Below are 27,694 nucleotides of genomic sequence, written 5' to 3'. Positions count from 1 at the left end.
TTTTTTTTTTTACACCACTTGGCCCTACAGTGTGTGCATGTTGCTCACATTTTTAACATAAATAAATAGATAATCGATAAAACAGGCATACATCTAAAGTGAAAATCTAAATTCTGATTGATTGGTGCATCTCATATTTTTTCCAAAAAAAATAAAAGCAGAGTATTCATAATCTCACCCAGCCTCCAATCTTCTTCATTGCCATAGCCAAGAGCAAGCAGGCGGCAGCCAGTTGGGAAGCTCTCTCAGAGACAAAATCCAGCTCCTGGAGAGTCAACTCACATATATAGCGGGCCAAGGTTAAGGTTTCCATGGAGGTTTGTGCACACTAGAAACAGTATAAAAATCAGAAAAAAAATGAAAAATTTAATCTCTAATATTAACATTTTTTTTTTCTAGACAATGGTACTACAATCAATAATAATTTTAGAGTGTGACCATTTCAAGATGTGATTGCCAGGAATAAGCTGCAAGTTAGGAGGAACTAGTTTCGTTGAGCCAGAGTTTTAATATATATGTTTAGAGACAACCAATTCATTGCCTTATGAAGGTGGTGCTCAAAGTAGGGGTGATGATTTTGAGCTGCAACGAGTAATAGTACTTTTGTAACCCGATTCGGCAAAGTGCAACTTTTGAATATGGTGAACGGTCTACAGCTTAAGTCTTCTAAAACTACCCCTATTAAACATATAAATGTTTGTTGGATGTGCAGAGAGCAAGCACATCACACATGTTGTAAGTGCCAACCAGGATTAGCTGGCATCCCGGTCAGGATGAATAGGATACCCTTACCCGGACAGGAGGACAAGATATGGGAACTTTGGAGGGGTTCTCCTAAAACTGGATATTTTCATCCCTCACTCTCTTGATTGCAGCATCCCTGGACCATGGTAGCCATGTGGGACCCAGCGGGCATGATGGGAATTGTAGTGCTGACAGTCAGCCCTGCTGGGTCCCATGCAAGTCACTATGGTGTGCTGCAGGGGTTCGAGATCCCTACTTTTCAGAACTTCCACAAGACCTGGAAGTGCATCCTTCGGGCTATGCCCTGGCACCAGAAGTACTCCTGGATTCGACAGAAAAGAATGCCACCCAGCCTCCTTCAGCGAGTCAGAGCTTGCAGGAGGGAGGGCAACACTTGCTGGAGACAAGGTGGAAGGAGGAATGAGAAAGAAGAAGACCATTGTGTTTATTGGCTGCTTGTGGGACTTGGGGAAAAAAACCTGTTGTGAGGTATTTTGTAATAAATACCTCTACTTTGAACCTGTGATCGTCTGTGTGTTAGTTGTTTCCGAGGTTAGGGCCTCAGTGGTGCCCCCATCTATCACAGTGTTAAAAATAAAACACCTTGTTACAAGGGAAAATCCTGTTTGTAACATTACATTATACACTGGCATTCAAAGACATCATTGGACTAGTGGTAAAAGTGAATGATATGTAGTTGCAGGTGCGGTTTTTGCCCTTTGTTGTATAGTTATGACAAAAGTGTAGGAGTCAGTGAAATGTTAAAAGAATTGGCAACAACGTTTGTGAAACTATGAAGTGTAAAATATGCACTTGAAGTAAACAGTGTGTCACACCGAGTTAAAAGAAGGTGAGAAGGACTGCGTTAAGAGCCAGAGGAGATGCTGATTACGGTACGTAACACAGCCAAATAAGTAATTATGTCTAACAACACCAGTACAGGTCTTTGCAGCATCCATCTTCTGCCTGCACATTTAAAACAAACAACTAAAGGAAGTTAACATTGCTGGCTAAAACATGCCATGCAAAAATTCAGGTACTGCTCTTTAACGCACAGTATACATCGACCACAATGCTTATATAAACTCTGTTTGCTGTTGTTATGCTATATAGTGATGCAGTAGTCAAAAGGACAGAAAAAGATATCATCGCATACTGAAGCACTTAAAAACACATGGAGCAGAGTAGCTGCAGTGGTCTGTGTGTCCGTCAGTATCTGTGCTCATGATTTACAAATTAATAATTCAGCTTCATTTCTTTGATCCTGAATGGATAACAGCTACTTTAGCTTTTTAATTTTCTCTTAGAATTAAATCTTTTGTTCAGTTTCTTTTCCTCTCTCCCTCTGAAACCCTGGTGGTTTAAAGTGTACAGAATAGGGAAATCAAAGGCCGGGTGTTTTAGGAAGCAGCACTGACGTAGCCTTTGAAAAGAAATTTCACCGTTATTTACCACAAAGTTTTCAATAGTTGTCCACAGATGTGTATTATCATTTGAGAACCATGTCTGGCCCCATGAGACAAGGATGGTCAGTAGCAATTGCATCATATAGAGGTACTGTTACATGCATCTGCAATAATTCATTGTGTGTGGTCTACCATAATAATGAAAGTCAAATCAGTTTCAGTTAGGATAGTAAATCTGGTTTAAAGCCCTATGTAAATTCTGTAATTTACTCTTTTATCACTTATTAGTTGAACAAACAATGTAATACATTAAAAGAGAAAGTTAGTCTGAGGAAGGAATAATTTGAGCACTAGTGCAAATAACTTATCCAAAGTATCTCAGAATCTGGCACGCACAGTTACTACTAGTACTATTTTCATGATTTGAATTTGAGGCTTATTTCTATATTTAATGATCTCTTGTCCCCCCTTCTTTTATTTATCACCCACTAGATTCTTTTATTTCTTTCTTTTTGATAGATTTCTTGCGAAATATAAAGCAATGCTGTTTACATACAAGTACTAATCACATTATTCACATCTATCCCCTTAGAAAAATCAAAACAGAAGACTCAAAAAGCTACAGTACTAAAATTAGTCCTATATAAGTCTATAAGTCTGCCATTAACAGGTTGCAATATCACAGATGCTATACAGAGCAGATTACATTACCGTTCACAAGTGAAAAACTAGTGAGAAGAAAAAAAAGAATTGAGATTCCCTTTTCTTTTCTTTTTAGAATAGAGTTCTAGAAAGGACAAGAGAGTTGGTTCTAATAGCTGTAACAAATTTTATAGAGTCTATAGTTAGAGTTTATTAGCTCTCTGGCTAGAGGATTAGGAAAAATTTAAGTAGGTGAAGCAAACAAAAATTAAAAGAGGTGACATAGTATCAAGGGAGTTAGTTGGGTGGATGCCAGATGTTACTATAAAAGGAGTTCTTTGACATAGATGCAGGGGTATAGAGGGAAACTAGTTGATGGTACATTTCAGACTAACAATTTAAGTGGTGTTTATACAAAACAAGCATAGAAGCATGGAAAGAAATAGCAATTAGTGAAATGGTTTGGATATTAGGGACCATCAAAACTTTAGTACACCAAGACTTACGAGCTATGCGGAGCTGAATGGCTAGTTTGCATGAAATCTTTTATGCTTTTTTATGGTCTTATGCAATTCCAGAAGATGGAGCCTAACTCTACAGTACCTTCGCATATCTCCGTAGAAAACGGTAAGCAATTGGAATGTTGATATCAAATTTAAGTACACGTAAAATGTTCATTTCCATGTTGATTAGCTCCTCTCTTTTATATGCGTCATCACAGATGTACAGGAAGTCATCCACGCACGGTGGGCAGCGTTCCTACAAAAATGAGGAAAGAGAATTGGTCAGGCTTCCTATCTATCATAAACTCTTTTCTTTCAACAGTCAATTAGCATTCATTTAGAAGTTTACATACAAAGGGCCTCATGTATAAACTGTGCGTACGCACAAAAATGTTGTGTACACCTGTTTCCACTCTCACTTCAAGATGTATAAAAATTAAATTTGGCTTAAAGCAAAGCACACATTCATGGCAGCCTCACACCTGGCATACGCACTTTTCTGCTCGGTTTTGCAAATGGGCGGCATCCAGAGTCAACGCAGTGCTACTGTTTGGGTTGTTTCCCTTTTTTTTCCCCCTCCATTTACATCTATGATACAGATTTTATGAAATACACCAAAATTAATTGCATATCATTTACAAATTTAATTCATTTGATTGTAATCATTCTGTAACAATATAATGGTGCACAGAATGGCCAATTTATTCCAACTACCATAGCTGCTTTAGCATTATTAGAAGACATCACAAACAGAAGAATTAGAAGAAAGCGCTTATTTATAGAAGATGACGATGGGCTTCCAAGTCAATTTGATTTCCAGGAGCTATCCTCTTGGAGTTGTGTGCTGGAGTGGTGCCAGCTTTACAGGGCAGAAATTGTGTTCTACCTACTCCTTTGCAAGTTCTATTCACTCTTGGGATTTTAGCCACAGGAGCTTTTCAGCATGAACTTGTTAACTGATTGGGTATTTCATGCCATGCCAACTGTATAGGATGGTATTATTCGCTTGTCATCCAGATATAAGATTTCCTTACATTGATATTTCCTACTTCAACTACAAAGTATAATTTGCATCAACATCTGGTTTTCTAAATGTAATCTGAGCGGTCAGCTGCATGTACATTGCTATTGCAACGGTGCTGGACAAGTTACATCAGCTAGGGATGAATCGGCAAAAGAATGAGCTGGGATTACATTATCTATAGCAGGAAAGCCTATAAAAACAGCAGCACCACACAGTCACAGGTGCTTTTTCTAACTAGTGCAGCAAAAGGCAAGCAGTCCTTTTAAGGATAGCGAGTCACCTTTAAAAAGCCATGTAAAGAGCAGAGAATCTATCCGTTGTGGTGCTTGGTGCCAGTGCTACACTATAAAGGCGCCGTATTTGAAGAGATGCAGTATGATGAACCTGACCCTGGCCCACCAAATGATCAGCCAAATCGGACATTGTTACAACTTTGTTTGAATGTAATTAGAAGAATGTAAAAAACAGATAATCAGATGCAGCATTTATTTTTTTAAATCAATTCAATTCATCTGTGGTCCACATCACATAAGTACAGCCCTTATATTCCTTAATTCACTGGCCACATCTCTTACAGCATCCACTATTGTATTCTGTGAATCCAAAAAAGCGCCCATCATCATACAGCCAGATGGTCGTCCAGTAGTTTCCGAGGCAGAGGTGGTGTGCAGAGCCAGTATCCAAAGATGTGCTGGGCATAACAGCACCATCACCACATGGATTTGCTTCCCCTGCACAGGTGTCAACTTTTGTAATGTTGTCTGTAACAGAATAAACAGACAGTGGGGCTGCGACTTGCCTTTTCACGTCGACTTTCATATCTGGCCATTTCTTTATTATTTCGGGCCCTGTGTATTAAATTTCGCATTCATTAGGATCTATAAAAGGGCAGTGCATGGAACCTGGCGTACACAGCTTTATGCAACTGGATTTTTTTTGTGCGTACATACATTTCCAGTTTTATCCATACACCACGTTTTAGTGTGAATTCTATGCACTGCATTATACATGAGGCCCTAAATGTTCCAAAACCCATTCATCCATTTTCTAATTCATTTCTGTAATGTAGAGTCCCAGCAGCAAAGAGTGCAAGATAGAAATTGGCCCTGGACACGGTGCCAGTCTATATACAGGATAGAGCCATAAAACCCACTGAGCTTAGGTTTATTTATTTATTTATTTTTGGATTTTAGCTAAAGGATTTGACACATTTCTCATAATTAAGTTAACATATAAGCTTGCTGAATTTTTGTACTGTTTTGGATTTTAAACACTTCAATAATGGTAGTCTAGTATTATACAAAAAGTATGTTTTATACAAGTATTCTTTATTTATACATTAAAAAGGCAATAGGTCATGAATGAAAGTAAGCAAATCATTTATTTTAGTTTACTTGCAAATTCAATTGTGAATGAGGCAATTATTTCTAAATGCATCTTTCTATATACAGTTTATATCCAGACTATATAAAACATGGGCTGTTTTGTGTAAATTATAAAAAAGAAATCTGTAAAATGCAGTTGGCCTGTACACAAATGATCACTAAGTGCATTCATTCGCTTTCAGGACTGCTCAATTCAGTTCAGACATTTGGGGAACCAAAACACAACCTGACTGAGTAGCCTTGAAAGACTGTACAAACATCAACTTTACATCTATGTAAATGCACAAACTAAATGAACTTTTTACAGTAGTATTCCAGTCAAGGCCACTATCTATATCATATCATTTGTATTCACACTAATTTGTCATGTGAAAGTTTTAGATATTTCCCCTGCTCTATTGGGCAATTATAACCACTGATTATTGCTGTTCAGGATCTTATCCATTAACTCAATTGGAATGAAAAGCCAATGAATGCACAATGTGGTTCTCCAGAATATGAGCTCCTAAATTCTAGTTAATGTGAAGTGTAAGGATGTACTACTCGGGAGGGAAATTAATGAAAAGGGCTTCACCTCGAACTTTGAAGCAAGCAGCATTGAAGTTGAGCCAATCAGCTGCAAACTCTCTCGCATGCAGATGACTTCTGATAAATAGTGATCAACAAGCTTCACAGAGAGATACAGAGTTTCATGGTTCAGCTCAAAATTCTCCTAAAGGAAAAAAGCACACCATCCATATTAATGGCCATTACACAGAATATTTCATGGCATAAGCGTAAAATATAAAAAGCTACATATAAATAATATTTAATTTGCTAGCCCAGAAAAAATACTCTTCCATAACTAAAACTTAAAATTGCTTACAACAGTGTTTCTTAAAGTGGGGGCTACGGCTGTGATACATGGCAGGCCACCTTATATGATGATGACAATCAGTGTTGTGCAAGTTCACATCTCACAATAACTAGCTCAAAGTTCAGTTCACACAGATTTTAATGAATAAATTCACATTCATAGTTCACCATTTCAATTTAGAACTAGTTCATGTTCTGTTCATTTTGTATTTTTTTAAGGAGTGAATAAATGACAAGTTTACTTTTTTCAATTTTGCATGCCTTATATTAGGCTATTGCAGTGTTCTTGAATCAAATACAATAATTATGAAGACTTTTTTTTATTTAAATACACTTTATTGAGTTATACCCAGCAACAAACATGTAAAACCATATATGCTAATATCCACCCAGTCAAAAAAGAAATTAAATAGATGCAATTATACAGGTAGTCCCCAGGTTATGGACATCCGACCTACAACATACGAACAGGGCCGCAGCTGCGACGCATGCGCCTCAGTAACTGCCGCTCCGTCATCTTCGGCCTGCGGATGCTGCAAGCGTTGGCTGGAGGGAGGCGATTTCACTGCTCGCACAGTGTAGTGTCCCTCAGGTGGCTCCCGGCGGCAAGCGGTTTCACTGCCCGCCCACCACACAAGGCTGCCCTGTTCGTTCTAGGTGTGCGGCTGGTAATGCTGCAAGCAGTGATCCGGTTGTGGCTGAACGGGGCGGTGGGGGTTGCATTGTAGTGTACCTCGGATGGCTGCGTGTTGAATGGGGGTGGTGGTGTTGCGTACGCTGCAGGCAGTATACTGTAGTGGAGGTGACTGTGAGGTGGGCTGGTGATGAACTGCCCCTCGCTGTCCCCATTCATTCTGAATAACAAGCCTGCTTGTACTGTTACAAACATAGCAGGAAGGTGTCTCGTCAGTAAAGGGTGGTCCAGATCTAATTATGCAGATGCAGATCGTCTGGATGACTTTGATTTACAGTGGGTATGGAAAGTATTCAGACCCCCTTCAATTTTTCACTCTGTTATATTGCAGCCATTTGCTAAAATCATTTAAATTAATTTTTTTCCTCATTAATGTACACACAGCACCCCATATTGACAGACAAAAAAAAGAATTTTTGAAATTGTTGCAGATTTATTAAAAAAGAAAAACTGAAATATCACATGGTCCTAAGTATTCAGACCCTTTGCTGTGACACTCATATATTTAACTCAGGTGCTTTCCATTTCCTCTGATCATCCTTGAGATCACCTTCATTTGAGTCCAGCTGTGTTTGATTATACTGATTGGACTTGATTAGGAAAGCCACACACCTGTCTATATAAGACCTTACAGCTCACAATGCATGTCAGAGCAAATGAGAATCATGAGGTCAAAGGAACTGCCTGAAGAGCTCAGAGACAGAATTGTGGCAAGGCACAGATCTGGCCAAGGTTACAAAAAAATTTCTGCTGCACTTAAGGTTCCCAAGAGCACAGTGGCCTCCATAATCCTTAAATGGATGACGTTTGGGACGACCAGAACCCTTCCTAGAGCTGGCCGTCCGGCCAAGCTGAGCTACCGGGGGAGAAGAGCCTTGGTGAGAGAGGTAAAGAAGAACCTAAAGATCACTTTGGCTGAGCTCCAGAGATGCAGTCAGGAGATGGGAGAAAGTTGTAGAAAGTCAACCATCACTGCAGCCCTCCACCAGTCAGGGCTTTATGGCAGAGTGGCCTGTCGGAAGCCTCTCCTCAGTGCAAGACACATGAGGAATGAGGAAAAAAATTAATTTAAATGATTTTAGCAAATGGCTGCAATATAACAAAGAGTGAAAAATTGAAGGGGGTCTGAATACTTTCCGTACCCACTGTATGTAGGGATGATTCCAGTTCGGCGCGAAGACGATTCTTCATGTCGTCAGTTCGCACACTTCTCGATGGTCCGGGATTTTTCGGGTGATTTTCTGTGTAATAAACTGAATAAGTTATAGCGTAATGAAAATTGCATAATTAGAACTGAACCACCCTATACATCAGATGTGTTGACGACTGGTGCTTTCCTGCTGTGATAGCTGTACAGAAGAGCTCATCTTAACCTTTTGTCTTCACCCTTCAACAGTGTGTCTGAAGCACAAATCTGATGCAAGTGCTGGTGATATAGTAAAGAAGAGAAAAACCATCACCATTGAAAATAAAGTAGAAATAATAAAAAGGTCAGAAAGAGGCGAAACTCCATCATTCATTGGCAGAGCACTTGGTTACAGTCAGTCAACAATAGTATTTGTTAAAATAATGTACCTGTTCCGACTTACATACAAATTCAACTTAAAGTACAAACTTACAGTCCCTATCTCGTACGTAACCCGGGGACCGCCTGAACATATAAATGACCACTCTATTTCCAACCACGTGACACAAATGGTGACTGTGAAACAAGTGCGTAGGTGAACTAACCTATTACCCTGCCAATCAAAATCACTTCACATATTGCATGTCCAACGGGGAAAAATATAAAGTGGCCTCACAAAGTACAATGTTTTCCTAAAAGCAAAAGTGGAGTTACACTGCCTGCTCGTGTCAGCAGGGGTGCAGCTTAAACACAAGCAGGCAGACATAGACAGTGCCTATTTGTTTTTCTGTTATTTTTCCCCCCAAACACAAATAAATGGCAAAAAATTCATATGAAATAAATATTCATAAAAATCCACTATTTGTACTTATCCAAATACCGTATTCGGATTCAGCTCCACCCCTACATTACAGGGTGAGGCAAAGCATTTAATCTCTACCTAAACCAGATCCAGAATGTCACATAAAACTGAACTAGTTCAAGTTCTACTTGCAAATACATTTCGTTAAGTTCATCATTCTTAGAAAAATGAGCTTATTCAATAAACGCACTCTTTTGAACTAGTTCATGCACAACACTGATGAAAATTATATATAGTTTGGCTTTGTGAGTCCTCATTCTCTACACTGATTGCTATAAAGACGTAATTCAGGGAACATTTGCATGTGGAGGATGATCTCAGAGTCTGACTATCATCCATCACCTCCAGAATTGACTCTGACTGCAAAGTTTCTCAAGTACACCAATCTCACTAATGTACCAGGTATGTGATCATTGAAAGTATAAGCAAATATGTGATGTAATGCAGTTATAAATCTAAACAATCTGAAAAGATGTTTCATTTTCAAGAGTTTTATGCATTTTGGTGAAAATAAATTTGTTTGTCGTTTCCCTGTAGTGGGGGATCTATAATTGTTTTTTCTTCCTTTAAAGGGGTCCCTGGTCTGAAAAACTTTGATAACCTCTGGCTTAGAATGCCATATATCAAACAGGAGTCACCTTCCTGTCAATTTTGTGTAAAATGTCTTTATTATATTTTTACGTCACTAGCTACTTCACAACTACTCCAAAGCAGTCTGTCTTTATGAGGCTCAAGAGTCTAACTGAAAAGCTCAAGTTGCACATGTGTAAACATAAAGGGTTGAAGGGCCTGTCTAAGCAACTCAAAAAGAGACTAGTACCAAAGAAAACTTTCACAAATGCCAAAAAGAAAGATTTTTCTAAATAAGAAATAGCAATAATCATTATTATGGAAAAATTGTATTATGATTGCTAAAGCCAAACTATATGCCTTCTCCAGTGATTTTCCATGTGTAAATGAAGATTACTAATCTGTGTGAGTTGGGGACAAGTGTAGTACATGCCTGTGACCACTAGATCTATTGGAATGAACTTCGCTAATCAAATATAATTTGAATTTACAAAAGGTTTTGTTAAAAAAAAAAAAAGATGACTTTTGAATGTCAAACAACAATTATTTGTTTTACCTGCACTCATTTTAGCATCACATTGCTCTAGATGCGCTATGCAAAGCTGCAGTATTTTACTGATCTGTTTTTGTACTTCATATCCACAATCAGCCTCTTCGTAATTTTGAGTGGTTAGCTGGTCATCTTTATTAGTAAAACGCACAGCTAGACCCCTTTACACTGTTTTTTTCCCTGTCCTACTGCTCTGCACTTTGATACACAGAACAGTTTTCCTAAACTCATCTCCTGTGCTCCAAAAGTATTGTTTTGCATTTGATCCTGTTCCAGTCACTCTTAAACCCGAGATCCCTGACTGTTCTTTAATGCTAAGACCTTCTCATTAAAGCAAATGACTCATAACTCATAATTCAAATTTTCATTACAACACATTAAATCCCCAGCTTTATTAAAAAAAATAAAAAATAAAAAAAAATAAACTCGGTACCCAACATGCCTTGTAGCACAATTAGTCTCCATCTTACGTAGCTGCTGACTTGACACATAATGCCTAAAACAATGAGGTGTAATTAATAAAAGTGGTTTGAAAATTTTTTAAAGTATTGCTGCATTTGTCGAAGAGAAAAAAAAAAAAAAAAAAAAAAAAAAAAAGACAAGATTGTCCAGACACTGACTTGATACTGCAACAATCCCGTTTTTCTGGGTGAGTCCAGAGGTGCCGACTTGCTTGTTACTCTGAATATCAAAATATAAGAATATAACTCTAACCTGCCACTGCCCATTGGACACTACCAAAAATAAACTAGTCCACATTCAATCTGCCTACCTTTTGCCAGCTTTTTTACTTTGCTCGCTGTTCTCACCTTGGGCCTCATGTATAAACCGTCAGTAAGCACAAAAATGTTGCATATGCTGTTTCCACGCACACTTCACAATGTATAAAAATTAAATTTAGCGTAAAGCCGCCCATATTTTCACAGTAGCCTTGGACCATGCGTATGCACGCTTCTGTTCGGTTTTGTAAACTGGTGGCACCCGACGTCAAAGTAGTGCCACTGTTTCTGTATCATTTCCCTTCTTTTTCATATTCGCATCCATGACGTAGGATTTATCAAATAAACCGAAATTAATCCCATATCGGTTACAAATTTAAGGCACTTGATTGTAATCATTCTGTAACAATATAATGGTGAATGGAATGGCCAAACTATTCTATATACCATAGCTGCTTTAGTGTTGTTAGAAGAAATGGAAGAATTAGAAGAGTGTGTATTTATAGATGATGACAAGGGGAGCCCCCTGCTCGCTTTGCTCGCCTACCCCCGGCGTTTTGAACCCGTGCCCTCTGGGTAGCCACGTGTGAGGATGACGCACGTTTAATACGGAGAGCTTGCCAGTGTCACTCTGGGGCTCTCCACTGTTAACACGGAGCCCCGTACGTACCTGATTATATTTTCCCTTTTTCGAGTAATAATTTTCATTTGTTCGCGATACTGTGATGTTTATCATAATGTTAATAATGCATAACTGTAATGTGATCCACCTATGCCGTATAGATTGGATGTGTGAGGAAGACGTATGTTTAATACGGAGCGTTCGCCCGTGTCACTGTGGGTCTCTCCACTGTCAATACGAAGCTCTTTCCGAACTATTATGCGGTGCATTGTGGAGCACTGCGGACTCTGTAGTGTTTCCCGTTTAACTTGGTATATCGTTTAGTCGAGCGGTTTCTTTTTGGAGGAGTCTCTGCCTGGTTTGCGTCATTTCAGACGCACGTTTTAGGCACTTGCATTCATTAATTATATCCAGGCAGGCGCGTGTTTGTATCTCGGTAACTCGAGCTGTGTCGTGTTGAACCCGTGCCTGCTTTGCCTATGCAGTTTGAGACGCGCGTTGTAGGAGTCCACGTTCATTAGATCTACGCATTAGTGCCACTCACAATATGGCGTCCACGCCTGCGCATTCCGTATTATGTCGGTTCTTACCATGCTGTGTAGGCGCATTTGCCTTTTGTACTTTACTGGGCTTTGTGACGCCCGATGTAGGCGCCTGAACCTTCAGGGTCCGTATCCACTGTGTGGTGTGGACGTTTAACGGTCGTTGGTTCTGCCTTTATATTCTGTATCTCGGTGTGCATGTGTTTAGTGCCTAGGTTTTTTTGTAGCTGTTGCATTCCAGGTTTCATCATCTGTAACCCGCTCTCCATGTGTTTCCCCGTTCTTTAATCCCTTTATGAAGTTTTACTTTGTTTCCTACTCTGTTTTATTTCTGACCTCGCTTTATCCTGCTTGCGGCATGTCAGACGGTTCGTAGTCTCTGTCGTTGTACTCTGGGGAGGGGGGGGCTTTGTTCTGTAACCTGCTCTTCATGTGTTTGTCCCTGTTCTTTATCCTCTTTATGAGGTTTTACTTTGTCTCCTACTCTGACGGTTCGTAGTTTCTCCCGTTTTGCTCTGTTGCGGTGGGGGGGGGGGGCTTTGTGTGGCGCTTGCGCAGTATGTCTTTTGCGTCCACGGGCACGACCCTGCGTCCATATCCGGTTTACCATTCTCGTTTAGAAATATGGATATCCAAGAGCTATCCTCTTAGAGCTCTTTACTGAATTGGCACCAGCTTTACAAAGGCAGACTGAGAAATTCTGCTCTACCTCCTGCTTTGCAAGTTCGGTCCACTTTCAGGTTTTTAGCCACAGGACCTTTCTCAGTGTGCTGACCAATCTGGTATTTCAAAATCATCACTAAGTTTCGCCATGCCAGCTGTATAGAATAGTATTACCCACTTGTCATCCTGAAATACAAGATTTCCTTACGCTGTGGTTGAACTGCAAAACATGAATCACCAAAAGAGTGAGTTGGCACTACATCATCTATAGCTGGAGCGCCTATAAAAAAGGCAACTCTGTACTGTCACACATACTTTTTTTCCCCTCCCAAATAGTGTGGCAAAGGCAAGCAATCTTAAAGATAGCGAGTCGCCTCAAAGAGCCATGTAAAGAGCAGAGAACCTATCCATTGTGGCACTCATCCACAAAAAATGAATTCGCTTATATAATTAGAAAACATTTCCACTCTATTAATGTGCTGCTCTATAGTCCGCAGAAAGTGTGTCACATTGTGCAAGCATGTAACTTGCTACATAATCTGGCACACAACCGTGGCTTGCCCATACCTGAAGAGATGCAGTATGATGAACCTGACCCTGACCCATCAAATGATCCACCAAATCAGACAGCGTTACATCTTTGTTTGAATGAATGGACTCACATTACCTAGAAAACAGTCACCAGAGTTGTTGGGCTGGTAAATTGGCCTATCAAAATACTATGAGCTGAGCTCATAATAGTTTTGAAACTGTTGAGAAGTCATGAGGCAGTTGTTTAATTCTACTCCTGTAACCTCAAATTCCTCAAGGTGATGAGATCCAGAAACTGCAGTCATTATGTTGGACATACCCCAGTGCAGAGGCACCACTTAAAATATAATAATGTACTATTTGATACATAGATTTTTCTCAAGTCTGCTTCATACAAAGAAGAAGATGCAATTTGGCAGATTAAAAAGATTTTCCAATACACGTGGCTTTTGTAGGGCATAAGCAAAATAATAGTGGCCTAAGCAGATTTACTGAAACAACATCATCTGCTCCCTTACATGTAAGTTTAAGTTAAAAAAAAAATTGCAAAAAAGAGTAACTAAAGCTCACCTGAACCTCCACCATCCAGTCCACCAAGATGGCTCTCATCTCTTTGTTCAGATCTTGTTGTTTATTTATGTAGCTCTCAATGCCAAACTTCAACTGGAGAGGGGAAAAAAAAATCATCCACTTTCATAACCAGCTTATTTGGGTTTGGGGGATGAATCTGGAGACAATTCCAAGCATAGGGCATAAGGCAGCTATAATCCCCAGATATGTTGCCAGTACATCAGTGAAAACACATACACACACACACACGGGCCAATCTTAACAGTGTCACTTCATTTAAGCTGCATGTGTCTGGACTGTGAGAGGAAACCACAGCACCCTCATGGTGACAGGGAGAACATGCAAACTCATGCATGGGTCACTCGGGACATACAGTATATACATACACAATACATGGAATGCAAAAAAAATGCACATTTCCATATTGTTGTGGGAATTAAAGGAATTACTCCACTCAGTTACTCAGTTGTACTCACAAAAAAAGCAAATGTTTACTAAAACATTAAGAGTTATTTCCAAATAAATCCGCATACAACACAAATAAGAAAGGCATTCCCATAAAACTGTGCCTTTGAATTGAAGGTCTACCTCTGCCCCTCATTTGCAGTCAAGAGTCCCATCTTCAATTCAAAGGCACCTTTAACCATTAACTTTTTTAGAAAAAAAAACATGTATTTTGCACATTTCGAGAATACAATGGGGCAACTGACACACAACATAAAAATTTTTTTTCTTTTCTGCCCATGGACATTTTTTTCACATCTTTTGCAGTTATACAGCACTGGTCATCATCTATATTACTAAACCACAGTTTAATTTATGCACGGACGGCGGACACACCAACGCGCATGCGCACTGTGCCCCAGAGTCAAACCCAGCGGCTTCCCAGAATCAGTAGGTGGCGCCCAAACAACACAACCTGTAAACTAAGCTTGCTCTAATCCACTGTGCCAGCAGTCAGTGTGGCATATTTGAATCACATAACGGTAATTCAGTATTAAAAGTAAGTTGGATTATGATTCCTAACAGTAAACGAGTTCTACCTAACGACACAGCAACAGAACAACAAAGACGAGACTGCATGGATAAAAACAATACACGGAGGCTCCTACAACGCGCTTCAGAAACACCAGAAACAAAGACGTCACGGCTCCAAAATGAAAGAGCTCAACTAACGGAATTACAAAACGAGCCCGTATGGATAAACACGATGAACGAAGGCGCCCACAACGCGCTTCTCACACAGCAGAGGCAAAGGAGTCATGGCTCCAAATCAAAAGAGCTCAACGATTAGTAATACTAAACCAAGCCCGTACTTCCCAGAGTCAGTGCGTGGTACCCAAACAACACAACCTGTAAACTAAACATGCTCTAATCCACTGTGCAGGCAGTCAGTGTGGCATATTTGAATCACATAACGGTAATTCACTATTAAAAGTAAGTCAACTAACGGAAATACAAAAACGAGCCTGTATGGATAAAAACAATGAACGAAGGCACCCACAACGCGCTTCTGAAACAGGACAGGCAAAGGAGTCACGGCTCCAAAAAGAAACGGCTCAACGATTAGAAATACAAAAACGAGCCCGTATGGCTACGACCTGTGAACTAAACCGGAGGTAAAGCGTGCACGCCAGGTGGTACAGCCGCCCAAACGCGACCGCCCACACCACCGCATGTACCACCTTCGTTTAGGAATGTAGCCCCCATGCCTGGATCCAATGCCATGGTCACTTCAGCACACGAATCCGCCGCCGTCAGCAAACGACTTCTGGCTGACGACGCAGCCATAGAAAAACAAAAAAGAGACTGCATGAATAAAAGAAATAAATGAAGGCGCCTACAACGTGCCTCTGAAAGACCAGAACCAGATGAGTCACAGCTCCAAAACGAAACTGCTTGTGGGTTTCTTTAATTAAATAAAAAATTTCCCAGGATGCACCCACCCTCCATGATATTTCCTCCCTCCAAATATCGGACGGAACAGAAACTGATTGCCATTCTTGGATTTGTGATTCTTTCGAGAATCGCGGGGTTACTGGTTGCATTCTATTCTAGATGTCTGTTATGTACACTATTTTTTTCCTCTTGTTCTGCATGAAAATGTGAGATTCAAAAGGTTTCTTAGTCCTCAGTTACAAACTATATAGGGGAAGTAACAAAACAATTTTGGGGTAGAACGTGCCTTTAAAGTGGATGTAGCTTTTTCATTATCTGAAGTTCATCATGTACAAAAGTTAACTTCCAAATGTCCATTTCTACCACTGGGTAGGGCAATGTATAGAAATGTAAGTTGATTTTTTTTTTAAATATATATATATATATATAAGCGCCAGAGAGTTGGCAGAGTCTTGGCTATCAGATGAAAATGCCATCAACAGACACTTGGACATAAACCCAGCATATGCCAACTTAAGAAGGACATATGCACTTTAATTTAATGATACACCCCCCCCCCCCCCCCCTTTGATCATACGGACTTAGTCACCTCCACCCACCCCCCACTGAATGTGTTGCTATATATTGCCTTTGATTCTTGTAAGTCTAAGCATTATCCTCTGATGGACCCCTGACAGGGGTTGAAAGCTCAGGAATAAAACTATTTTATGATACGTGATTCGTTTTTTTTCTCCCTTTGTGGATCTCCAACTGCAAATATATTATATTATATATATATATATATATATATATATAAATAAATAAAAGTTCCACAAGTTTCTTCAAGCTACCACAAAACAGTATGTTTGAAAAAGCATTTGCCATTCATGTGAAAAAGTTGACAAAAAGGTTCAGAGAACAGGAAAAGTCCATCTATTTCTTTACCAAGCATTATCAATTATATTCCAAAACCAACCAAGTAACCAAGTTAGGGCCGCAGGGAGCTGGAGACCATTGGAAAAGTGTCAGCTCCAAAGTGGGAAGCAATATGAAATACAGAGAGAAAATGAGTTTATTATAGTATATATTTGTTTTTAGGTGTGAGAAGGAATCATGCCATCAGCAGTCATACAAATTCTGAAGCACACAATGAAAAAAAACAAATTGTTGTAGTACAGTAGGCAGGTGCGAGACATAATTTACAGCATAAAGCAGAATATGTTTTTAAATACCCGATCAGGTGATGATTAAATTAACATTAGAAAACAAAGTAAACATTATACATAGTACTGCTGTATTCATTTTACCTCTCTCTCCTTGAGATAGTCAAAGATATCTTTTGCATACTCTGAACTCATGAATGGGTCACCGCTACTTTCTTTATCAACATCATATGGATCTGAAACCTGCAAAAAGAGAAAACATTTGGGTAATGCCGGCTTGAGGTTTGGAGCATGCACTGATACAGCATGTTGCTGCACCCACCACACGACAAACCACCTCAGGATCCATGATTAGGACCTGAGCACAGCCATGCAACAGGTGACACTTCAGGACCACACAATTTCGAAGTGAAGAGTGGACTTCAAGATACACAACTGAATTCTATAGAATTATGTTTAGCAGTTTGGAGATTCACTCTTAAACACTGACCGAAATGTACAATTTTATTAAATGTAAATATATATGCTTTAAAATCAGACTGTGAGGGGCCTAATTTTTAAAGGTATCCCCTACAACCCTGTTGCAACTTCAGATTTTGAAATGAAGATCTACCTCTCTTCCTCATTCATTTGTCAAAAGTCCCATATTCAATTCAGAAGCACTGTATTATACGAATATATTTCCTGTTGTTGATGTACACTGAGGGCGGCACGGTGGCGCAGTGGGTAGCGCTGCTGCCTCGCAGTTGGGAGACCTGGGGACCTGGGTTCGATTCCCGGGTCCTCCCTGCGTGGAGTTTGCATGTTCTCCCCGTGTCTGTGTGGGTTTCCTCCGGGCGCTCCGGTTTCCTCCCACAATCCAAAGACATGCAGGTTAGGTGGATTGGCGATTCTAAATTGGCCCTAGTGTGTGCTTGGTGTGTGGGTGTGTTTGTGTGTGTCCTGCGGTGGGTTGGCACCCTGCCCGGGATTGGTTCCCTGCCTTGTGCCCTGTGTTGGCTGGGATTGGCTCCAGCAGACCCCCCGTGACCCTGTTTGGATTCAGCGGGTTGGAAAATGGATGGATGGATGGATGGACACTGATTTTTCAGAAGTAACTATTAATAATACTTTAGCAAAGATGCATGTGTTTTGCACATTTTGAGCATACAACTGGATGACAGACATGTGGATTATGTGACACAGGTAACAGAGACTTTTCTTTTTCTCCTGGACGTTTTTCACAATTTTTGCTACTACATAGCACTGGTCACCCCATTGAGTTTTATTATATGATGCATTTTTTCCTCCCATTCAGCATGAGAATATGTGATTAAAAATGTTTCTTTCCTATCACTACAATCTACAAGGGCTGCAAAACAAAACAAACAAAAAACCTCTGTGTGGAATATCCCTTAAAGCATTCAAACATGGTAACAGGGTTTTGGCTCGGATATTGTAACACAAAGACAAAACATACTGCAGAAAAATGGTGTTGAAAGGAATACTTAATAAAAGCAAAGCATACAAATGGTCTTCACATGATAGTCACACCCCACTACACTGAAGCCTAGTGTTTTAGAAGCTTACTAATTCAAATCCTTCTCCTGTGACCTGAGCAGGAGACCTAATTTGCCTGTGTTCTATACTTATTTTAAGGACAAGTAAAGAAACCATATAAAATAAACATTTGTAATTTGAAATAAATGTAATGGATATGGCACGGTTATTGATGCTTATGGAGCCCTATTATGCCAAGTTGATGGCTGTAACTCATCAAATCAAAAGAACTGGCATAATAAAAAGATGAAAAAAAGGCATGGCTACAAACAAGACACAGCTCAGTTAAGATCCATTTACACGTACAATTTATCTTATTTTTTGCTACCGTGTAAGCCAGAGGTGTCAAACTTCTGCACAGGTGCAGTGGCAGCAGATTTCAACGTAATTAAAAGCCAGTCATTGTTGCTAATAAGGTTTAACTCTATTTCATTCACTCAGAATTCTTGTAAACAGAGTGGTGACTCTAAGGCTAGGGATCTGCACTGGCAATCGGAAGGTTGCCGGTTCGAATCCCATAAAATGCCAAAAGGGACTCTGCTCTGTTGGGCCCTTGAGCAAGGCCCTTAACCTGCAATTGCTAAGCACTTTAAGTAGTGAGAAAAGCACTATATAAATGCAAATAATTATTATTATTATTCTTAACTAACTGGTTTTAAAGATTCACAATGAAGCCCTGTCCACACTACTGCGTTTTCATTTAAAAAATACAAATGATAGTATACATTTTAGCCTTTCATTCACAATACCCTGGTGTTTTTAACAAATACTTTTGCAATTGCTTTTCAGAGCTGCATACTTCTAAAAACTGCAGCTCAGCTTTTCAGTGTGGACAGGCGAGAACACAGACTTTACTTGTGCTCGGATGTTCATTACATTGCCCTACCTTAATTGTCTCATTGTCCAACTAGTTTTCTTCTGTCAAGAGCAACCATATTCCAGCATAGCGAGGATAGAAGAGTTGCTTTTCATGATGCATGTTGTATTGCTTTCTTGTATGCATCTAAATTCCATTTTGTATGGTTTAAATGCTGCATACTTGTGCAAAAGGCAAATAATTTAATTAAAGAAAATAAAAAGATGTATAGGGGAAAATCAAGAGGTGGTTTAATGATAACAATCCAAAGCACGTCTGGAAGGGACTAAAACCAATTGCAGGACTGGGCTCTAAAAGTGGTGGCTCTGAGGCTGAGGATCTGCGCTGGTATCCTGAAGGTTGCCGGTTCGAATCCCCGTCATTGCCAAAAAAGAGATCCTACTCTGCTGGGTCCTTGAGCAAGGCCCTTTACCTGTAATTGCTCCAGGAGCGCTGTACAATGGCTGACCCTGCACTCTGACCCCAAGGGGTATGCGAAAACTAACAAATTCCTAATACAAGAAATTGTATAAAGGTGAAATAAAGAACAAAAAAAATAAAAAATAAAAAAATAAAAAGAGTGTGGAGTCAGCAAGCTTTTAGCAGATGAACTGAATAACTTTTTTGCCAGATTTGAAACAAGTGATTTCAGCACCCAAAATACAGAAATAAAGGAGATGCTTTATAAAAACACCAGAAATTCTGTCGTGATGGGGTTCAGGTTAACTGAAGTGGAGAAAAGCTTGCAGCAGGTTAAAACAAACATTTCAGCGGGACCAGATGGCAAATCAGGTCAGCTCTTAAAGTCTTGTTTTAAGCAGCTCCCTCTAGTTTTTCATTTGCTTTTTAACTGGTCTCTGACCTGTGGTATTGTACCTAATCTGTGGAAACAATCAAGGATTCTAGGCCAAGCTATTTAAATGGACTACAGACCAGTGGCTCTTACCTCTATCCCAATGAAATGCTTTGAACATTTGGTGAAAAACATTTTAATGACAGAGACAAAGTCTTTTCAAGACAATCAATTTGCTTACTGTGCAAACAGAAGTGTGAAAGATGCTCTGCTTGTTATCTTACATCAGATCTACACCTTTCTTGATCAGCCTGGTTCATACTGTATGTCAGAGCACTATTATTGGATTTTTCTTCAGCGTTCAATACCATACAGCCTCATATACTAATTGAGAAATTGAACAGTATGAATGTAAACCCATTTATTACACTACGGACTCAGGACTTTCTTTTAAATCATTCACAGACAGTTAAAGTACAGGACACTTTTTCAATGGTCATTCATTCAAACACAGGGGTGTGTCTTATCACCATTATTGTTTATTCAGTACACAAGTGACCCGAGACAGAACAATGACTACTGCTCCATTATCAAGTATGCTGATGACACCATGCTCATAAGACGCACATCTGGGGAGGATGAAAGCCAGTAGATAAATCAAGTGGACTGTATGGTAAACTGGTGCAATTAAACCTCTCTCACTCTGAATTTTAAAAAGACCAAAGAAATTATATTTGATTTTAAGAGACAGAAATCTGTATGTTCACCCTTTGTTGTTCTGGGGGAGGAGGTAGAAATAGTGACTGAATATAAATACTTAAGAACTTACCTAGATAACAATCTTAACTGGAATACTAAATACAAAAAAAAAATATTCTCTAAATACAACCAACGCTTATTTCTCCTCCATAAACTCAAACTAATTAAAGTAGACAAGGACCTCATGTTGTCCTTTTATTGCAGTGTGATCCAGTTAGTGATCACTTTCAGTTTCATTGCCTGGTTTAAATAGTCTGACAAACCAAAACTCAAAAAAGCTCCAGCAGATTACGAACTATGCAGCTAAAGTTATTGGGGCTGATGTAGATGATTTGACTAGTGTGTGTCAGAGGGCAATGTTAAAGAAACTGGAAATCATCTCAACTGATGACAGACATCCATTACATGTAGAACTAAACTTCACTAAAACAGCAGGATAGTCGCTTTAAAAACCCACACAAATCACTCCAGAAATTCCTTTCTTCTTCGTGCCATTTGACTTTTCAATAAGAAATAATAATAATGATTAAGGTTTTGATATATATCCTGTAACCTTTTTTTTTTTGTTGATGTAAATATGCATTATCTAACTGCCTTACCTTAACCTGACTTGTTTCTATTTGTTTGTTTTATTTCATTCTGTCTTTTATTAGATACAACTGAGCAGGTGAATTTCATGTTTTCTTGTGTAAACATGATTAAATAAAGAAACCTTAAACCTTAATTTACCCATTACTACAGTTTTGCAATTAGTCCTGTGGCTGATGACAGAAGTCAAACATTAGAACATTCTAGACAAGAACAGGCCATTCAGCCCATCAAAGCTTGCCAGTCCTATCCACTTATTCCATCCATCCATTTCCCAACCCGCTGAATCCGAACACAGGGTCACGGGGGTCTGCTGGAGCCAATCCCAGCCAACACAGGGCACAAGGCAGGGAACCAACCCTGGGCAGGGTGCCAACCCACCGCAGGACACACACAAACACACCCACACACCAAGCACACACTAGGGCCAATTTAGAATCGCCAATCCACCTAACCGGCATGTCTTTGGACTGTGGGAGGAAACCGGAGCGCCCGGAGGAAACCCACGCAGACACGGGGAGAACATGCAAACTCCACGCAGGGAGGACCCGGGAAGCGAACCCGGGTCCCCAGGTCTCCCAACTGCGAGGCAGCAGCGCTACCCACTGCGCCACCGTGCCGCCCTATCCACTTATTTCTTCCAAAAAAAAACATCAAGTCGAGTTTTGAAAGTCCCTAAAGTTTTACTGTCTACCACGCTACTTGGTAGCTTATTCCAAGTGTCTATCGTTCTGTGTGTAAAGAAAAACTTCCTAACGTTTGTGCAAAATTTACCCTTAAGTTTCCAACTGTGTCCATGTGTTCTTGATGAATTCATTTTAAAATAACAGTCTCGATCCACTGTACTAATTCCCTTCATAATTTTAAACACTTCAATCTTGTCACCTCTTAATCTTCTTTTGCTTAAACTGTAAAGGCTCAGCTCTTTTAATCTTTCCTCATAATTCAACCACTGTAGCCCTGGAATCAGCCTAGTTGCTCTTCTCTGGACCTTTTCTAGTGTTGCTATGTCCTTTTTGTAGCCTGGAGACTAAACCTGCACACAGTAGTCAAGATGAGGCCTCACAAGTACATTATAAAGGTTGAGCATAACCTCCTTGGACTTGTACTCCACACACCGTGCTATATAATCAAACATTCTGTTAGCCTTCTTAATGGCTTCTGAACACTGTCTGGAAGTCGATAGCTCAGAGTCCACTATGACTCCTAAATCCTTCTCATAAGGTGTACTCTTGATTTTCCAACCGCCCATTGTGTATTCAATCCTAACATTTTTACTTTCTATGTATAATACTTTACATTTACTGACATTAAATTTCATCTGCCACAGATCTGCCCAACCCTGTATGCTATCCAAGTCCTTCTGTAATGATATTGAGTAATAATTTGAGTCTTACTTTAGTAAATATCACTTTTTCAGATTACCTGCTCTACATTGCACTGAACTTCTTTCACAATGGGTTCTTTCACTGGCAATTTCTCAACAGCTTCAGTGAGTTTTTGCTCAGGTGGGTCACTTGGTGGAATCGCTTTGCTTGATGTTTCATTCAAAGACCTAAAACACAAACATATATTGAAATATTAGATTCCACTAGTCTTGTGACATTAGGGCTAGAGGGCAGATTTCCAACTTGAACACATTGCTCTGATGTTTCTTGGGAACAGAAAAAAATAGTTTTGAAAACTGTACATATAGTTATAAAAATATGCTAGTCTGTAATAAAATAAAATTAGCCCTAAGTGGATCCCTTATGCCATCATGATGTGCTCAATCGCAAAGTGTTCTGCTAGACAAATGACCCAATGTTTATACACAATACAAGTGTATATACAAAAGCTTATGATGTTTAGTCCATTTGTCTGACTCTCAGGGAAAGCATAAAAATAGGTCTTCTCCATGACCCCTGATGCATGGCTAAAGATGCACGGGAAGACAGGATGCACTCAGCAGACCCTGAATAAAACACAAAGTATTTCATGTAAGAGTTATATATTTAATGAAATAAAATATTGCTGACACTTAATATTTTATTCATTATCCACTCAATGTTTTTAACATATGCCATTAATACTGATTAAACCTAAAACCTTCCAAGACATGAAATTAAACACTTGAATGAATAATTGTGCACTATAATTATTGTGCATTCTGCACTAACAACAGAAGTTAGAACTACTACAAATATTTTACATGTAACACATATATTTGGAAACGCAGATTTTGTGTCTTTGTTAACCAAATATTGTAATATTCTAAAAGAAGTGATGATCTAATTGGGGAAACAGGTGAGACAGAAATTTTAATTCAGTTGCCAAATCTCTGCCATGAATGTCCGCTTCCAAAAACTCAACAAGTTTGTTTAAGGCTTCAGCCATATTATCTCCGCTGTTTATGTCTTACAAAATGCCTAAAAGATGGTTGAATTTACACAAAAGAAGAACATTCTTCTGTGTCTGAGATGAGAGTGAGGGTTCTACATTGGAGAAACAGAACAGAAGCTGTCCCTGAAAGAAATGTTCACTCACACATAAGAACAATGCAGCTGCACCAGGCACAAAGACGAAAGATTGAACTGTTTGGATGCAGCAACAGGTTGTCCGTCATCCTGCCAGTGAATCTGCAACAAGCATGTCCTTCAATGAAACAGAGCTTACAGAGCTTGCCAAGGTATCATGCAAAGTTCTGTTTGTGATTATATTTCTTGATGGTCTTTATATCCTGAAAAGCTGTGTGTCAATATAGTAATAGCTGTCTTTTACACAAGGAACAACATTAAGTGTGTCACCCACATTAATTTTGGTGACTGTTGAGCTAAACTTGTATGGTAAATGGTCTTTAACATAGTGTTACAAATTACAAAGTCAAATGTCTTGATTGTTTTAACAAAGTTTGTTTACTTTGGACAGAGTTTCAGCATAACATGTAAGCTCTTCGATAACATCAAACATCGCATCCCTAAACTCCAGTAGTTGCTTCAGCACTGCTTTTGTGGCATTGGTGCACATGCTTCACTTTGTTCTGTACAGCGATTTCAAAGTAAATGTTCGGTTTTGCTTTGCTGAAAAAGAAATAGCCCACTAAGACCAGAACAGACTTTAAATTAATCAGGAGGAAGTTAGTGGAACTTCTTTCATGACAATGAGTTTGATTCTGTAAGATATTTATATAACCACTTGGAGGAAGACTCACCTGAAAATCTAATGCTAACACACTGGTCCTCCTCAGTCCTCCTTTAAATTGGTACACTACTAAAGAGTTATTAGTTGCTTAGTCAGTGTGCCATCTTGTGGTGGCTATTTGTATTACATACAGTATGCATACAGACACTTTTTTTTTTTTATGTGCAAAAAACAGTAAATCTCAATTTCAATCATTTTTCAGTTAGTCGGTGGAAAAAGGCTTCATTGGTCAGAATCAGCACTGTTTCAGTAAATTCCTGGAACATGTAAAATACCCAAGAGATTTAACCTTTCTGTTTCATCCTGAATTACCTTGCAGTGTGTATTGTCTTTAAATAACTTTACAAGTTAAGTGATTTAATGCACATTCCATCTTGACACCAGGTCTGCAGTTCCATAGAACTTCCCTACTTTCACCAAAATAACTAATCTAAATAAGTATACAATTACTTGATGATATCATATGTTTTCATACTGGTCTGCAATCTGTCCTCTCAGTCATAACAGCTTTTATGAACCCACTTCCAGTCTCATCTGCACTGAACAAGAATCCCCCTGCCATCTTTATTACACAAGAAACACAGCTAAGATGCCTACCTCTTTCATGCCTCTTCTCCCTTTCCCTACAAACATTAACTTATTCATTCCTGCATCCTCTTCAGACCTTTCCTTTCTTAACATGATCTGAAAGTTTCAGGGAGTACACTAATGTAGTTCCAGATGAGAAGTTTAAGCTAATAGTGAGTGTGGATGGGTGCTTTAATTAAAGAGATAACTTACTTTTTCTGTACAACCACTTTATTTTCAGGCACAGGCTTTGGTGCAGCTTCGACCTTTTGTGCCTTTTTGGGCTGCTTCACTGCATTCTTCTTCACCTGAAGAAATTGTGCTTTACTGGCCTGGTAAAGGAAAGAAAGTTAAAAAAGATGACATTTGATATATGAAAATTCATCCCAACATTTTTAGCCAATCAGAGATAAAAACCCAAATGGTCTTCCTTTATATTGACTATTCTACTATATGTAAGTTAGCCCCATCCGACCACACCAAAGATATAGAAAGGCATTCCTTTTACATGATGAATTGCAGCTTTCTCTTTATTCACAGACAATCCCTGCAGGTTACTTTATTTCATTAATCACACTATTAGATGTCATTAACACCTTGTAAAACACCCACTACACAACTTGTAAATTGGACAATTGTAAAACACCCACTACACAACTTGTAAATTGGACAAATTAAGTATATTTCTTTTTTCTTAACTTTACTTTCATATCCATTGAATAGCATATAAATTTATAGTCCTATTATTTGGTGTTAGTCATTATGGATTATCTTTCTAGATAAATGTAAAGGACTACATTTATGGAGGATGTAATCATGCAGCCTCGTTGCTTACATTGGTGATGTCTCCAAATGCAGATCTTTTCTTGGGTGCTCCTTGAGGAGAGGTTGATGAACGCTTTGTTAGACTGTTCTCTTCCTTTAAAAGAAAAAGAATGTTTTGAAAACACAAGAAGAAACAATAACTAGTTTGCCAAATGCAAATGATATTGCATCATAAGGTTGGAGTAGTGGATGTGCTACTACATACCAGTTTGAGCCTGGTCATTGTGTCATGCTTGCATCTTTTCCCCCCCATGTGTTTGTGAGTTTTCCTCTCACATCCTAATTATGTACATGTTGGGTTAATTAGTGGCTCTATATTGTCAAAGGGTGAATGTGGGCATTTGTGAGAATGGGCCCTGTGGTGGACCGGTACCCTGTATGAGAGAGTGTGCACAGGCACACCTACCAGGACAAGGGATTCCCACGACCATAAATTGGATTAAACAAGCTTGGAAAATGGTTGGATGGATGATTTAAATAAAAACAGTGTTTAAATGTATCAACCATCCATCTGTTTTAAGTATCATGTCACTGGGAGCCAGTATACCTTAATGCTGTGTTAAGATACCAGCCAAGAAAAAAAAAAAAAAAACCTGCACAGCTTGCCTGTTATTACAAGGTATCGAGGAAAGTTTAAAGTCAATATTCACCTCCAACTAAAAAAAAAAAGAATTTATGAATAACACACAAGCATGCTGCGGTGGGTTGGCACCCTGCCCGGAATTGATTCCTGCCTTGTGCCTTGTGTTGGCTGGGATAGGCTCCAGCAGACCTCCCGTGACCCTGTGTTCGGATTCAGCGGGTTGGAAAATGGATGGATGGATGGACACAAGCAGGAATGGCCTGGGACATGAATGATCTGTTCAAATAAAATACTATGATTTATTTCTTTGTAGATGGATCCAGGAAGTGATATTGGATTTGAGGTGAATAAGAAGCAATTGTTGAAAAGACTTGAAACTCATTGTTGTGTAGCTTATTAAAAAAAAAAAAAAAAGACAGAAGCAGCCTATAAAGGGACTGCAGTCTATTGTAAGGCAAATTCCCTCACATCCAGCAAGCCGAAAGTCACCAAAACACCTAGTATGAATATTTTTGGTATTTGGGGAAAAATTGCAGTAGCTGGAGAGAAATGATGCAAAAACTATTACAAGCAGACTACAAACTAACTAGGCCACGGACTCAAGCTAAAGCATAGTTTTTACAGTTACAAGGTAACAGAGGCTACTATTGTGCAATCCAGTATACAATGAATTATACTGTAATCTAAATAGTGCCTGATGAAGTGTGCAGAATTACAAAGCAAGAAGAGAACAGTACAGATATGAACATTCAGGTGTTGCCCACATTGATGTTCATATTCTTTGAGTTTCATGGATCTGTATGAAAATTTTTATTCTATACTCTGGATAAAAGTAATACTTTGGGGAAAAACATGGATAAAATGTACAATTGCAACTGTGGGTAATGACACCTTTAGAAAAATAACCAAAAACTTTGGGATTTTTGCTGCATAATACAAGGCAAAATAACCTTAA

The 27,694-nt window shown here is 39.1% G+C and overlaps 1 protein-coding gene across 2 annotated transcripts in view; it reads right to left on the bottom strand.

Moving 5' to 3' along the window:
* Positions 1 to 27,694, bottom strand: part of ccnb3 (cyclin B3) — a 58,544-nt gene that overhangs the window by 16,487 nt on the left and 14,363 nt on the right. For both annotated transcript variants that reach the window (XM_051934507.1, XM_028815533.2), the window contains exons 3-10: positions 26,167 to 26,250; positions 25,545 to 25,663; positions 23,010 to 23,139; positions 17,194 to 17,292; positions 14,009 to 14,101; positions 6,279 to 6,416; positions 3,396 to 3,551; positions 179 to 328 (exon numbers count right to left, since the gene is read on the bottom strand). In XM_051934507.1, coding sequence (XP_051790467.1) covers positions 179 to 328; positions 3,396 to 3,551; positions 6,279 to 6,416; positions 14,009 to 14,101; positions 17,194 to 17,292; positions 23,010 to 23,139; positions 25,545 to 25,663; positions 26,167 to 26,250 — 969 coding nt within the window. The remainder of the gene's footprint in view (positions 1 to 178; positions 329 to 3,395; positions 3,552 to 6,278; positions 6,417 to 14,008; positions 14,102 to 17,193; positions 17,293 to 23,009; positions 23,140 to 25,544; positions 25,664 to 26,166; positions 26,251 to 27,694) is intronic.

The sequence above is a fragment of the Erpetoichthys calabaricus genome, chromosome 12 (genome assembly GCF_900747795.2).
Source record: "Erpetoichthys calabaricus chromosome 12, fErpCal1.3, whole genome shotgun sequence".
NCBI classification, from domain to species: domain Eukaryota; kingdom Metazoa; phylum Chordata; class Cladistia; order Polypteriformes; family Polypteridae; genus Erpetoichthys; species Erpetoichthys calabaricus.
Note: the sequence above shows the minus strand (reverse complement) of the source record. Positions and strands in the feature narration are given on the sequence as shown.